Source organism: Lampetra fluviatilis, chromosome 73, assembly GCF_964198595.1.
Source record: "Lampetra fluviatilis chromosome 73, kcLamFluv1.1, whole genome shotgun sequence".
Taxonomy (NCBI): Eukaryota; Metazoa; Chordata; class Hyperoartia; order Petromyzontiformes; family Petromyzontidae; genus Lampetra; species Lampetra fluviatilis.
The window spans coordinates 3,226,370-3,242,209 of NC_136347.1; the positions used below are offsets into that span (position 1 = coordinate 3,226,370).

Here is a 15,840-nt window from a genome sequence, read left to right on the forward strand (position 1 = left end):
CTGCGTGTGTGTGTCAGTGCTTGTGTATTTACACATGCGTGTGCGTGCGTGTGTGTGTGTACGTGTGTGTGTGTACGTGTGTGTCAGTGCGTGTGTATTTACACGTGTGTGTGTGTACGTGTGTCAGTGCGTGCGTACGTGCGTGTGTCAGTGCGTGTATTTACACGTGTGCGTGCGCGTGTGTATTTACACGTGTGTGCGCGTGTGTGTGTGTACGTGCGTGTCAGTGCGTGTGTATTTACACGTGTGTGCGTGCGTGTGTGCGTGCGTGTGTGCGTGTGTGTGTACGTGCGTGTACGCGTGTGTGTGCGTGTGTATTTACACGTGTGCGTGCGCGTGTGTATTTACACGTGTGTGCGCGTGTGTGTGTGTACGTGTGTGAGTGTGTGTGTACGTGCGTGTGTGCGCGTGTGTGTGTGTACGTGCGTGTCAGTGCGTGTGTATTTACACGTGTGTGCGTGCGTGTGTGCGTGCGTGTGTGCGTGTGTGTGTACGTGCGTGTACGCGTGTGTGTGCGTGTGTATTTACACGTGTGCGTGCGCGTGTGTATTTACACGTGTGTGCGTGTGTGTGTGTGTACGTGCGTGTGCGTGCGTGTGTGTATTTACACGTGCGTGCGTGTGTGTGTGTGTGTACGTGCGCGTGCGTGCGCGTGTGTATTTACACGTGTGCGCGTGTGTGTGTGTGTGTGCGTGTGTGTATTTACACGTGTGTGTGTGCGTGTGTGTGTGTACGCACGTGTGCGTGCGCGTGTGTATTTACACGTGCGTGCGTGTGTGTGTGTGTACGTGCGTGTGTCCTGTGTTTTCTATCACGGCGGCTGAGGACAGGCCTAAAGACCCCAAACGCCAAGAGGCCAGCAACAGACAGCACCATTGAAGGTGTAATAGTTTGACAGCTGAGAAACGCACGCCTTGAATTGAGCCTCGGGTTACTGTGGTGGTGGTGGTGGTGGTGAGTTGTTGAGTGGTTGAGTCAGTGGGTGAGCGAGCGAGTGGGTGGGTGGGTGAGTAGTTGGGTGGGTGGGTGAGTGAGTGAGTAGGTGGGTGAGTGAGTGAGTAGGTGAGTGGACAGGTGGGTGAGTGAGTGATTGGGTGGGTTAGTGATTGGGTGGATGGGTGGGTGGGTGGGTGAGTGAGTGACTAGGTGAGTGGGCAGGTGGGTGAGTGATTGGGTGGGTCGGTGAGAGACTGGGTGGGTGGGTGAGTGAGTAGGTGAGTGAGTGGGCAGGTGGGTGGGTGAGTAGTTGGGTGGGTGAGTAAGTGAGTGTGGGTGAGTAATAATTTGACAGCTGAGAAACGCACGCCTTGAATTGAGTCTCGGGTTACTGTGGTGGTGGTGGTGGTGGTGAGTTGTTGAGTGGTTGAGTCAGTGGGTGAGCGAGCGAGTGGGTGGGTGGGTGGGTGGGTGAGTAGTTGGGTGGGTGGGTGAGTGAGTGAGTAGGTGGGTGAGTGAGTGAGTAGGTGAGTGGGCAGGTGGGTGAGTGAGTGATTGGGTGGGTTAGTGATTGGGTGGATGGGTGGGTGGGTGGGTGAGTGAGTGACTAGGTGAGTGGGCAGGTGGGTGAGTGATTGGGTGGGTCGGTGAGAGACTGGGTGGGTGGGTGAGTGAGTAGGTGAGTGAGTGGGCAGGTGGGTGGGTGAGTAGTTGGGTGGGTGAGTAAGTGAGTGTGGGTGAGTAATAGTTTGACAGCTGAGAAACGCACGCCTTGAATTGAGCCTCGGGTTACTGTGGTGGTGGTGGTGGTGGTGGTGAGTTGTTGAGTGGTTGAGTCAATGGGTGAGCGAGCGAGTGGGTGGGTGGGTGAGTAGTTGGGTGGGTGGGTGAGTGAGTGAGTAGGTGGGTGAGTGAGTGAGTAGGTGAGTGGGCAGGTGGGTGAGTGAGTGATTGGGTGGGTTATTGATTGGGTGGATGGGTGGGTGGGTGGGTGAGTGAGTGACTAGGTGAGTGGGCAGGTGGGTGAGTGATTGGGTGGGTGGGTGAGTGAGTGACTAGGTGAGTGGGCAGGTGGGTGAGTGAGTGATTGGGTGGGTTAGTGATTGGGTGGATGGGTGGGTGAGTGAGTGACTAGGTGAGTGGGCAGGTGGGTGAGTGAATGGGTGGGTGGGTGAGTGAGTGACTAGGTGAGTGGGCAGGTGAGTGAGTGATTGGGTGGGTCGGTGAGAGAATGGGTGGGTGGGTGAGTGAGTAGGTGAGTGAGTGGGCAGGTGGGTGGGTGAGTAGTTGGGTGGGTGAGTAAGTGAGTGTGGGTGAGTAATAGTTTGACAGCTGAGAAACGCACGCCTTGAATTGAGCCTCGGGTTACTGTGGTGGTGGTGGTGGTGAGTTGTTGAGTGGTTGAGTCAGTGGGTGAGCGAGCGAGTGGGTGGGTGAGTAGTTGGGTGGGTGGGTGAGTGAGTGAGTAGGTGGGTGAGTGAGTGAGTAGGTGAGTGGGCAGGTGGGTGAGTGAGTGATTGGGTGGGTTAGTGATTGGGTGGATGGGTGGGTGGGTGGGTGAGTGAGTGACTAGGTGAGTGGGCAGGTGGGTGAGTGATTGGGTGGGTTGGTGAGAGAATGGGTGGGTGGGTGAGTGAGTAGGTGAGTGAGTGGGCAGGTGGGTGGGTGAGTAGTTGGGTGGGTGAGTAAGTGAGTGTGGGTGAGTAATAGTTTGACAGCTGAGAAACGCACGCCTTGAATTGAGCCTCGGGTTACTGTGGTGGTGGTGGTGGTGAGTTGTTGAGTGGTTGAGTCAGTGGGTGAGCGAGCGAGTGAGTGGGTGGGTGGGTGAGTAGTTGGGTGGGTGGGTGAGTGAGTGAGTAGGTGGGTGAGTGAGTGAGTAGGTGAGTGGGCAGGTGGGTGAGTGAGTGATTGGGTGGGTTAGTGATTGGGTGGATGGGTGGGTGGGTGAGTGAGTGACTAGGTGAGTGGGCAGGTGGGTGAGTGATTGGGTGGGTGGGTGAGTGAGTGACTAGGTGAGTGGGCAGGTGGGTGAGTGAGTGATTGGGTGGGTTAGTGATTGGGTGGATGGGTGGGTGAGTGAGTGACTAGGTGAGTGGGCAGGTGGGTGAGTGAATGGGTGGGTGGGTGAGTGAGTGACTAGGTGAGTGGGCAGGTGAGTGAGTGATTGGGTGGGTCGGTGAGAGAATGGGTGGGTGGGTGAGTGAGTAGGTGAGTGAGTGGGCAGGTGGGTGGGTGAGTAGTTGGGTGGGTGAGTAAGTGAGTGTGGGTGAGTAATAGTTTGACAGCTGAGAAACGCACGCCTTGAATTGAGCCTCGGGTTACTGTGGTGGTGGTGGTGGTGAGTTGTTGAGTGGTTGAGTCAGTGGGTGAGCGAGCGAGTGGGTGGGTGGGTGAGTAGTTGGGTGGGTGGGTGAGTGAGTGAGTAGGTGGGTGAGTGAGTGAGTAGGTGAGTGGGCAGGTGGGTGAGTGAGTGATTGGGTGGGTTAGTGATTGGGTGGATGGGTGGGTGGGTGAGTGAGTGACTAGGTGAGTGGGCAGGTGGGTGAGTGATTGGGTGGGTGGGTGAGTGAGTGACTAGGTGAGTGGGCAGGTGGGTGAGTGATTGGGTGGGTGGGTGAGTGAGTGAGTAGGTGAGTGGACAGGTGGGTGAGTGAGTGATTGGGTGGGTTAGTGATTGGGTGGATGGGTGGGTGGGTGGGTGAGTGAGTGACTAGGTGAGTGGGCAGGTGGGTGAGTGATTGGGTGGGTCGGTGAGAGAATGGGTGGGTGGGTGAGTGAGTAGGTGAGTGAGTGGGCAGGTGGGTGGGTGAGTAGTTGGGTGGGTGAGTAAGTGAGTGTGGGTGAGTAATAATTTGACAGCTGAGAAACGCACGCCTTGAATTGAGCCTCGGGTTACTGTGGTGGTGGTGGTGGTGAGTTGTTGAGTGGTTGAGTCAGTGGGTGAGCGAGCGAGTGGGTGGGTGGGTGAGTAGTTGGGTGGGTGGGTGGGTGAGTGAGTGAGTAGGTGGGTGAGTGAGTGAGTAGGTGAGTGGGCAGGTGGGTGAGTGAGTGATTGGGTGGGTTAGTGATTGGGTGGATGGGTGGGTGGGTGAGTGAGTGAGTGACTAGGTGAGTGGGCAGGTGGGTGAGTGATTGGTTGGGTCGGTGAGAGAATGGGTGGGTGGGTGAGTGAGTAGGTGAGTGAGTGGGCAGGTGGGTGGGTGAGTAGTTGGGTGGGTGAGTAAGTGAGTGTGGGTGAGTAATAATTTGACAGCTGAGAAACGCACGCCTTCAATTGAGCCTCGGGTTACTGTGGTGGTGGTGGTGAGTTGGTACGTGGTTGAGTCAGTGGGTGAGTGGGCGAGTGGGTGGCTGGGTTATTGATTGGGTGGGTCAGTGAATGGGTGGGTGGGTGAGTGAGTGAGTAGGTGAGTGGGCAGGTGGGTGAGTGATTGAGTGGGTCGGTGAGAGAATGGGCGGGTGGGTGGGTGAGTAGTTGGGTGAGTGGGCAGGTGGGTGGGTGATTGGGTGGTTGGGTGGGTGAGAGAATGGGTGGGTGAGTGTGTGAGTAGGTGAGTGAGTGGGCAGGTGGGTGGGTGGGTGAATGAATGAGAGTGATTGAGTCAGTGGGTGAATGGATGAGTAGGTGAGTGAGTGGGGCGAATAGGCGGGTGGGTGGGTTAGTGAATGTGTGGATGATTGGGTGGGTGAGTAAGTGAGTAGTGTGGGTGAGTAATAGTTTGACAGCTACTAACACGCGCCTTGAATTGAGCCTCGGGTTACTGTGATTGGAGCCCTTGGGGAGGCGGAGGGATGATGGTGGTGGTGGTGGTGAGTTGTTGAGTCAGTGGGTGGTGAGTAGGCGGGTTAGTGGGTGGGTGGGCAGGTGGGTGAGTGATTGGGTGGGTCGGTGAGAGAATGGGTGGGTGGGTGAGTGAGTAGGTGAGTGAGTGGGCAGGTGGGTGGGTGAGTAGTTCGGTGGGTGAGTAAGTGAGTGTGGGTGAGTAATAGTTTGACAGCTGAGAAACGCACGCCTTGAATTGAGCCTCGGGTTACTGTGGTGGTGGTGGTGGTGGTGAGTTGTTGAGTGGGTGAGTCAGTGGGTGAGTGGACAGGTTAGTGGGTGGGTGAGCGAGCGAGTGGGGGGGTTATTGATTGGGTGGGTGGGTGAGTGATTGGGTGGGTGGGTGAGTGAGTAGGTGAGTGGGCAGGTGGGTGAGTGAGTGATTGGGTGGGTTAGTGATTGGGTGGGTGGGTGGGTGAGTGAGTGACTAGGTGAGTGGGCAGGTGGGTGAGTGATTGGGTTGGTGGGCAGGTGGGTGAGTGATTGGGTGGGTCCGTGAGAGATTGGGTGGGTGGGTGAGTGAGTAGGTGAGTGAGTGGGCAGGTGGGTGGGTGAGTAGTTGGGTGGGTTAGTGATTGGGTGGGTGGGTGAGTCAGTGAGTGACTAGGTGAGTGGGCAGGTGGGTGAGTGATTGGGTGGGTCGGTGAGAGAATGGGTGGGTGGGTGAGTGAGTAGGTGAGTGAGTGGGCAGGTGGGTGGGTGAGTAGTTGGGTGGGTGAGTAAGTGAGTGTGGGGGAGTAATAGTTTGACAGCTGAGAAACGCACGCCTTGAATTGAGCCTCGGGTTACTGTGGTGGTGGTGGTGGTGAGTTGGTACTTGGTTGAGTCAGTGGGTGAGTGGGCGAGTGGGTGGCTGGGTTATTGATTGGGTGGGTCAGTGAATGGGTGGGTGGGTGAGTGAGTGAGTAGGTGAGTGGGCAGGTGGGTGAGTGATTGAGTGGGTCGGTGAGAGAATGGGTGGGTGGGTGTGTGAGAGAATGGGTAGGTGAGTGTGTGAGTAGGCAGGTGGGTAGGTGAGTAGTTGGGTGGGTGGGTGAGTGATTGGGTGGGTGATTGAGTGAGCGGGTGAGTAGGTGGGTGGGTGAGTGGGTGAATGAATGAGAGTGATTGAGTCAGTGGGTGAATGGATGAGTAGGTAAGTGAGTGGGGCGAGCAGGCAGGTGGGTGGGTGGGTTAGTGAATGTGTGGATGATTGTGTGGGTGAGTAAGTGGTTGGGTGAGTGGGTGAGTGAGCTGGGTGAGTGGTTGTGTGGGTGAGTGAGCGAGTGGTTGTGTGGGTGAGTGAGCGAGTGGTTGTGTGGGTGAATGAGGTGAGTGTGTGGGTGAGTGAGTCAGTGGTTGTGTGGGTGAGTGAGTGGTTGTGTGGGTGAGTGGATGGGCGGGTGAGTGGGTGGGTGAGTGAGTGGGTGAGTGGGTGGGTAAGCGAGTGAGTGTGTGGGTGAGTGGATGGGTGGGTGAGTGAGTGGGCGGGTGAGTGAGTGGGTGGGTGAGTGGGTGGGTGAGTGAGTGGGTGGGTGAGTGGGTGGGTGAGTGAGTGAGTGAGTGGGTGAGTGAGTGAGTGAGTGGGTGAGTGAGTGGGTGAGTGAGTGAGTGGGTGAGTGGGTGGGTGGGTGAGTGTGTGTGTGGGTGAGTGGGTGAGTGGGTGGGTGGGTGGTTGAGTGTGTGTGTGGGTGAGTGTGTGTGTGGGTTCGTGGGTTGAGTCTGTGGGCAGTGTTGAGTCTATGGGCAGTGTTGAGTCTATGGGCAGTGTTGAGTCTATGGGCAGTGTTGAGTCTATGGGTAGTGTTGAGTCTGGTGCAGTGTTGAGTCTATGGTGTAGTGTTGAGTCTATGGTGCAGTGTTGAGCCTATGGTGCAGTGTTGAGTCTATGGGCAGTGTTGAGTCTATGGTGCAGTGTTGAGTCTATGGGTAGTGTTGAGTCTATGGGCAGTGTTGAGTCTATGGGTAGTGTTGAGTCTATGGGCAGTGTTGAGTCTATGGGCAGTGTTGAGTCTATGGTGCAGTGTTGAGTCTATGGTGCAGTGTTGAGTCTATGGGTAGTGTTGAGTCTGGTGCAGTGTTGAGTCTATGGTGTAGTGTTGAGTCTATGGTGCAGTGTTGAGCCTATGGTGCAGTGTTGAGTCTATGGGCAGTGTTGAGTCTATGGTGCAGTGTTGAGTCTATGGGTAGTGTTGAGTCTATGGGCAGTGTTGAGTCTATGGTGCAGTGTTGAGTCTATGGTGTAGTGTTGAGTCTATGGTGCAGTGTTGAGCCTATGGTGCAGTGTTGAGTCTATGGGCAGTGTTGAGTCTATGGTGCAGTGTTGAGTCTATGGTGCAGTGTTGAGTCTATGGGCAGTGTTGAGTCTATGGGCAGTGTTGAGTCTATGGGCAGTGTTGAGTCTATGGGCAGTGTTGAGTCTATGGGCAGTGTTGAGTCTATGGTGCAGTGTTGAGTCTATGGTGCAGTGTTGAGTCTATGGTGCAGTGTTGAGTCTATGGGCAGTGTTGAGTCTATGGGCAGTGTGGAGTCTATGGTGCAGTGTTGAGTCTATGGGGCAGTGTTGAGTCTATGGGGCAGTGTTGAGTCTATGGGCAGTGTTGAGTCTATGGGCAGTGTTGAGTCTATGGGTAGTGTTGAGTCTATGGGCAGTGTTGAGTCTATGGTGCAGTGTTGAGTCTATGGGCAGTGTTGAGTCTATGGGCAGTGTTGAGTCTATGGTGCAGTGTTGAGTCTATGGGTAGTGTTGAGTCTATGGTGCAGTGTTGAGTCTATGGGCAGTGTTGAGTCTATGGGCAGTGTTGAGTCTATGGGCAGTGTTGAGTCTATGGTGCAGTGTTGAGTCTATGGGTAGTGTTGAGTCTATGGGCAGTGTTGAGTCTATGGTGCAGTGTTGAGTCTATGGGCAGTGTTGAGTCTATGGGCAGTGTTGAGTCTATGGGCAGTGTTGAGTCTATGGGCAGTGTTGAGTCTATGGGCAGTGTTGAGTCTATGGGCAGTGTTGAGTCTATGGGCAGTGTTGAGTCTATGGGCAGTGTTGAGTCTATGGGCAGTGTCGAGTCTATGGGCAGTGTCGAGTCTATGGGCAGTGTTGAGTCTATGGGCAGTGTTGAGTCTATGGGTAGTGTTGAGTCTATGGGCAGTGTTGAGTCTATGGTGCAGTGTTGAGTCTATGGGCAGTGTCGAGTCTATGGGCAGTGTTGAGTCTATGGTGCAGTGTTGAGTCTATGTGCAGTGTTGAGTCTATGGGCAGTGTTGAGTCTATGGTGCAGTGTTGAGTCTATGGGCAGTGTCGAGTCTATGGGCAGTGTTGAGTCTATGGGTAGTGTTGAGTCTATGGTGCAGTGTTGAGTCTATGGGCAGTGTCGAGTCTATGGGCAGTGTTGAGTCTATGGGCAGTGTTGAGTCTATGGGCAGTGTTGAGTCTATGGGCAGTGTTGAGTCTATGGGTAGTGTTGAGTCTATGGGCAGTGTTGAGTCTATGGGCAGTGTTGAGTCTATGGTGCAGTGTTGAGTCTATGGGCAGTGTCGAGTCTATGGGCAGTGTTGAGTCTATGGGCAGTGTTGAGTCTATGGTGCAGTGTTGAGTCTATGGGCAGTGTTGAGTCTATGGGCAGTGTTGAGTCTATGGGCAGTGTTGAGTCTATGGGCAGTGTTGAGTCTATGGGCAGTGTTGAGTCTATGGGCAGTGTCGAGTCTATGGGCAGTGTCGAGTCTATGGGCAGTGTTGAGTCTATGGGCAGTGTTGAGTCTATGGGCAGTGTTGAGTCTATGGGCAGTGTTGAGTCTATGGGCAGTGTTGAGTCTATGGGCAGTGTTGAGTCTATGGGTAGTGTTGAGTCTATGGTGCAGTGTTGAGTCTATGGGCAGTGTTGAGTCTATGGGCAGTGTTGAGTCTATGGGCAGTGTTGAGTCTATGGGCAGTGTTGAGTCTATGGGCAGTGTTGAGTCTATGGGCAGTGTTGAGTCTATGGGCAGTGTTGAGTCTATGGGCAGTGTTGAGTCTATGGGCAGTGTTGAGTCTGTGGTGCAGTGTTGAGTCTATGGTGCAGTGTTGAGTCTATGGGTAGTGTTGAGTCTATGGGCAGTGTTGAGTCTATGGTGCAGTGTTGAGTCTATGGTACAGTGTTGAGTCTATGGTACAGTGTTGAGTCTATGGTGCAGTGTTGAGTCTATGGTACAGTGTTGAGTCTATGGGCAGTGTTGAGTCTATGGTGCAGTGTTGAGTCTATGGGCAGTGTTGAGTCTATGGGCAGTGTTGAGTCTATGGGCAGTGTTGAGTCTATGGTGCAGTGTTGAGTCTGTGGTGCAGTGTTGAGTCTATGGTACAGTGTTGAGTCTATCTGTAGCAATGGCTCCGTCTCTGCGTGTGCAGCGTGCATAGTGCGTGTCTCTCCGTGTCTCCGTGTGTCTACGCGTGTCTCCCCGCGTGTCTCTGCGTGTGCAGTGTGCATCGCGTCGTGTCTCCACGTGTGTCTCAGCGTGTCTCTGTCTGTGTGTGTCTCTCCGTGTCTCCCTGCATGTCCCCGTGTCTCACCGTGTCTCCCTGCGTGTCTCCCCGCGTGTCTCCGTGTGTGTCTTTCCGTGTTTCTCCGTGTCTCCCCGTCTCTCCGCGTGTCTCACCGTGTCTCTCCCCGCGTGTCTCACCGTGTCTCACCGTGTCTCCCCGCGTCTCCCCGCGTGTCTCCGTGTCTCACCGTGTCCCAGCGTGTCTCCCCGCGTGTCACCGTGTCTCCCCGCGTGTCTCCCCGCGTGTCTCCGTGTGTCTCACCGTGTCTCTCTTTGTCTCCGCGTGTCTCCCCGTGTCTCTGCGTGTGCATAGCGTCGTGTCTTCACGTGTGTCTCACCGTGTCTCAGCGTGTCTCTGTCTGTGTGTGTCTCACCGTATCTCTCCGTGTCTCACCGTGTCTCACCGTGTCTCTCCGTGTCTCCGCGTGTCTCTCCCCGTGTCTCCGCGTGTGCAGTGTGCATAGCGTCGGGCACCACGTGTGTCTCCCCGTGTCTCACCATGTCTCTCCGTCTCTCACCGTGTCTCTGTCTCTCCGTGTCTCCCCGCGTGTCTCTCACCGTGTCTCCGTGTCTCTCCGCGTGTCTCTGCGTGTCTCACCGTGTCTCACCGCGTCTCTCTCCCCGTGTCTCCCCGTGTCTCCCCGTGTCTCACCGTGTCTCTCCGTGTGTCTCTCCATGTGTCTCTCTGTGTGTCTCTCTGTGTCTCTCCGTGTCTCTGCGTGTCTCCGTGTCTCACCGTGTCTCTCCGCGTGTCTCCGCGTGTCTCACCGTGTCTCCCCCCGTGTCCCCCCGTGTCTCTCCTTGTCTCTCTGTGTGTCTCTCCGTGTCTCACCGTGTCTCTCCGCGTGTCTCCGCGTGTCTCACCGTGTCTCCCCCCGTGTCCCCCCGTGTCTCCCTGTGTGTCTCACCGTGTCTCCCCGTGTCTCACCGTGTCTCTCCTTGTCTCTCTGTGTGTCTCTCCGTGTCTCACCGTGTCTCCGCGTGTCTCCGCGTGTCTCACCGTGTCTCCCCCCGTGTCCCCCCGTGTCCCCCTCCGTGTCTCCGCGTGTGCAGTGTGCATAGCGTCGGGCACCACGTGTATCTCCCCGTGTCTCACCATGTCTCTCCGTCTCTCACCGTGTCTCTGTCTCTCCGTGTCTCCCCGCGTGTCTCTCATCGTGTCTCCGTGTCTCTCCGCGTGTCTCTGCGTGTCTCACCGTGTCTCACCGCGTCTCTCTCCCCGTGTCTCCCCGTGTCTCCCCGTGTCTCCCCGTGTCTCACCGTGTCTCTCCGTGTGTCTCTCCATGTGTCTCTCTGTGTCTCTCCGTGTCTCTGCGTGTCTCCTCGCGTGTCTCCGTGTCTCACCGTGTCTCTCCGCGTGTCTCCGCGTGTCTCACCGTGTCTCCCCCCGTGTCCCCCCGTGTCTCTCCTTGTCTCTCCGTGTCTCACCGTGTCTCTCCGCGTGTCTCCGCGTGTCTCACCGTGTCTCCCCCCGTGTCCCCCCGTGTCCCCCCGTGTCTCCCTGTGTGTCTCACCGTGTCTCCCCGTGTCTCACCGTGTCTCTCCTTGTCTCTCTGTGTGTCTCTCCGTGTCTCACCGTGTCTCCGCGTGTCTCCGCGTGTCTCCCCGCGTGTCTCCGTGTCTCACCGTGTCTCCGCGTGTCTCCCCGCGTGTCTCCGTGTCTCACCGTGTCTCTCCGCGTGTCTCCGCGTGTCTCACCGTGTCTCCCCCCGTGTCCCCCCGTGTCTCTCCTTGTCTCTCCGTGTCTCACCGTGTCTCTCCGCGTGTCTCCGCGTGTCTCACCGTGTCTCCCCCCGTGTCCCCCCGTGTCCCCCCGTGTCTCCCTGTGTGTCTCACCGTGTCTCCCCGTGTCTCACCGTGTCTCTCCTTGTCTCTCTGTGTGTCTCTCCGTGTCTCACCGTGTCTCCGCGTGTCTCCGCGTGTCTCACCGTGTCTCCCCTCGTGTCCCCCCGTGTCCCCCTCCGTGTCTCCGCGTGTGCAGTGTGCATAGCGTCGGGCACCACGTGTATCTCCCCGTGTCTCACCATGTCTCTCCGTCTCTCACCGTGTCTCTGTCTCTCCGTGTCTCCCCGCGTGTCTCTCACCGTGTCTCCGCGTGTCTCCCCGTGTCTCCGCGTGTGCAGTGTGCATAGCGTCGGGCACCAAGGTGGCGCTGTTCAACCGGCTGCGCTCGCAGACGGTGAGCACGCGCTACCTGCACGTCGAGGGGGGCAACTTCCACGCCAGCTCCCAGCAGTGGGGGGCGTTCTACATCCACCTGTGTGAGTGGGGGGCGGGGGGGGGGGGGTGGGGGGGGGTAGGGGTGGGGGGAGGGTGGGGGGGAGGGTGGGGGGGGGTGGGGGTGAAGGGCCACAGACCAGAGGTCGCAACCGGGTACCCGATACCCGTACCCTACCCGATACCCGGCTACCCACAGACCCAACACTGCACCATAGACTCAACACTGCCCATAGACTCAACACTGCAGCATAGACTCAACACTGCACCATAGACTCAACACTGCACCATAGACTCAACACTGCCCATAGACTCAACACTGCACCATAGACTCAACACTGCACCATAGACTCAACACTGCCCATAGACTCAACACTGCCCATAGACTCAACACTGCACCATAGACTCAACACTGCCCATAGACTCAACACTGCACCATAGACTCAACACTGCCCATAGACTCAACACTGCACCATAGACTCAACACTGCCCATAGACTCAACACTGCACCATAGACTCAACACTGCCCATAGACTCAACACTGCCCATAGACTCAACACTGCCCATAGACTCAACACTGCCCATAGACTCAACACTGCCCATAGACTCAACACTGCACCATAGACTCAACACTGCCCATAGACTCAACACTGCACCATAGACTCAACACTGCCCATAGACTCAACACTGCACCATAGACTCAACACTGTCACCCATAGACTCAACACTGCCCATAGACTCAACACTGCCCATAGACTCAACACTACACCATAGACTCAACACTGCACCATAGACTCAACACTGCCCATAGACTCAACACTGCCCATAGACTCAACACTGCCCATAGACTCAACACTGCCCATAGACTCAACACTGCCCATAGACTCAACACTGCCCATAGACTCAACACTGCACCATAGACTCAACACTGTCACCCATAGACTCAACACTGCCCATAGACTCAACACTGCACCATAGACTCAACACTGTCACCCATAGACTCAACACTGCCCATAGACTCAACACTGCCCATAGACTCAACACTGCCCATAGACTCAACACTGCCCATAGACTCAACACTGCCCACAGACTCAACACTGCCCACAGACTCAACACTGCCCACAGACTCAACACTGCACATAGACTCAACACTGCCCATAGACTCAACACTGCCCCATAGACTCAACACTGCCCACAGACTCAACACTGCCCACAGACTCAACACTGCCCATAGACTCAACACTGCCCATAGACTCAACACTGCCCATAGACTCAACACTGCCCATAGACTCAACACTGCCCACAGACTCAACACTGCCCATAGACTCAACACTGCCGACAGACTCAACACTGCCCCATAGACTCAACACTGCCCACAGACTCAACACTGCCCACAGACTCAACACTGCCCATAGACTCAACACTGCCCATAGACTCAACACTGCCCATAGACTCAACACTGCCCATAGACTCAACACTGCCCACAGACTCAACACTGCCCATAGACTCAACACTGCCCATAGACTCAACACTGCCCCATAGACTCAACACTGCCCACAGACTCAACACTGCCCACAGACTCAACACTGCCCATAGACTCAACACTGCACCATAGACTCAACACTGCACCATAGACTCAACACTGCCCACAGACTCAACACTGCCCACAGACTCAACACTGCCCATAGACTCAACACTGCACCACAGACTCAACACTGCACCACAGACTCAACACTGCACCACAGACTCAACACTGCACCATAGACTCAGCACTGCCACCCACAGACTCAACACTGCCCATAGACTCAACACTGTCACCCATAGACTCAACACTGCCCATAGACTCAACACTGCCCATAGACTCAACACTACCCATAGACTCAACACTGCACCACAGACTCAACACTGCACCACAGACCCAACACTGTCACCCATAGACTCAACACTGCCCATAGACTCAACACTGCACCATAGACTCAGCACTGCCCACAGACTCAACACTGCCCATAGACTCAACACTGTCACCCATAGACTCAACACTGCCCATAGACTCAACACTGCCCATAGACTCAACACTACCCATAGACTCAACACTGCACCACAGACTCAACACTGCACCACAGACTCAACACTGTCACCCATAGACTCAACACTGCCCATAGACTCAACACTGCACCATAGACTCAGCACTGCCCACAGACTCAACACTGCCCATAGACTCAACACTGTCACCCATAGACTCAACACTGCCCATAGACTCAACACTGCCCATAGACTCAACACTACCCATAGACCCTATACCCGTACCCGGCCGGGTACGGGTACGGCCGGGTACGGGTACGGGTACCCGTTTGCGACCCTGGTGCGGCCGGGTACGGGTAAGGAATCAAAACCCGTTTGCGACCTCTGCCACAGAGGCAATCGAACTCGGTTCTGTAACCCCACCACTGTGCCAACTTGCTGCGCCTTATCCGCCCGGCGCTCCGCTCGTTGTTGTGAGCCTCGCTCCTCTGTCACACTCCGCTGTTGCTGCTGGAGGGCGACTGCCTCCAACTGCCCAGTAGCCTCAAGGTGCACCTAGCCTGGTGCAGCGTCCTTCACGAGCCTCCTCCTCCACAGAGGCCGATCTTGACACCGCTGGTAGCAGTCATCGGCAAGTCCACTCAGCTCCACGTCCTCCTGTACCACGTCACTCCGTCTCTTCTCTAGCCCGTGTCACTCGCTCACTCACCCACTCACCCACTCACTCACTCATACACTCACTCACACACTCACTCACACACACACTCACCCACCCACTCACACACCCGCCCACTCACTCGCCCACTCACACACCCGCCCACTCACACACTCACCCACTCACACACCCGCCCACTCGCTCACACACTCACCTACTCACTCACTCACCAACCCACCCACTCACCCACTCACTCCCACACCCGCCCACTCACTCACCCACCTACTCACTCACCCACCCACTCACCCACTCACTCACCTATACACTCACCCACTTATTCACCCATACACTCACCCACTCACTCACCCATACTCACCCACTCACCCACCCATACACTCACCCACCCATACACTCACCCACCCATACACTCACCCACCCATACACTCACCCACCCATACACTCACCCACCCATACACTCACCCATACACTCACCCACCCATACACTCACCCACCCATACACTCACCCACCCATACACTCACCCACCCATACACTCACCCACCCATACACTCACCCACCCATACACCCACCCATACACTCACCCACCCATACACTCACCCACTCACTCACCCATACTCACCCACTCACCCACCCATACACTCACTCACCCACCCACTCACCCACTCACTCTTCTCCAGCCCGTGCTGCGCCCGTTTAGCCCCCCCCCCCCATCTCTCGTGTGCCACACAGTACTGGCCTTCGTAGGCGCTGCTGCTGCTACCAACAGCACTTGCCCTACAGCCTGCTAGAGGCTACACGGGGGACCTTTGCCTGTGTCTACCTTCATAGGCGCTGCTGCTGCTACTAACAGCACTTGCCTCTCCAGCTGCTAGAGGCTACACGGGGGACCTTTGCCTGTGTCTACCTTCATAGGCGCTGCTGCTACTAACAGCACTTGACCCGACAGTGCTGCTAGAGGCTACACGGGGGACCTTTGCCTGTGTCTACCTTCATAGGCGCTGCTGCTGCTACTAACAGCACTTGCCTCTCCAGCTGCTAGAGGCTACACGGGGGACCTTTGCCTGTGTCTACCTTCATAGGCGCTGCTGCTGCTACTAACAGCACTTGCCCCGACAGCCCTGCTAGAGGCTACACGGGGGACCTTTGCCTGTGTCTACCTTCATAGGCGCTGCTGCTGCTACTAACAGCACTTGCCCCGACAGCGCTGCTAGAGGCTACACGGGGGACCTTTGCCTGTGTCTACCTTCATAGGCGCTGCTGCTACTAACAGCACTTGCCTCTCCAGCTGCTAGAGGCTACACGGGGGACCTTTGCCTGTGTCTACCTTCATAGGCACTGCTGCTGCTACTAACAGCACTTGCCCCTACAGCCTGCTAGAGGCTACACGGGGGACCTTTGCCTGTGTCTACCTTCATAGGCGCTGCTGCTGCTACTAACAGCACTTGCCCCTACAGCCTGCTAGAGGCTACACGGGGGACCTTTGCTTGTGTCTACCTTCATAGGCACTGCTGCTACTAACAGCACTTGCCTCTCCAGCTGCTAGAGGCTACACGGGGGACCTTTGCCTGTGTCTACCTTCATAGGCACTGCTGCTGCTACTAACAGCACTTGCCCCGACAGCGCTGCTAGAGGCTACACGGGGGACCTTTGCCTGTGTCTACCTTCATAGGCGCTGCT

The 15,840-nt window shown here is 56.1% G+C and overlaps 1 protein-coding gene across 3 annotated transcripts in view; it reads left to right on the forward strand.

The window, feature by feature from the left end:
- RBPJ (recombination signal binding protein for immunoglobulin kappa J region) overlaps window positions 1-15,840 on the forward strand; it is an 83,494-nt gene that overhangs the window by 51,774 nt on the left and 15,880 nt on the right. For 2 of the 3 annotated variants that reach the window (XM_078883809.1, XM_078883812.1), the window contains 2 exons: window positions 831-881; window positions 11,374-11,511. In XM_078883809.1, the coding sequence (XP_078739935.1) occupies window positions 831-881; window positions 11,374-11,511 (189 nt within the window). The remainder of the gene's footprint in view (window positions 1-830; window positions 882-11,373; window positions 11,512-15,840) is intronic. The other variant, XM_078883811.1, reaches the window with a different exon arrangement.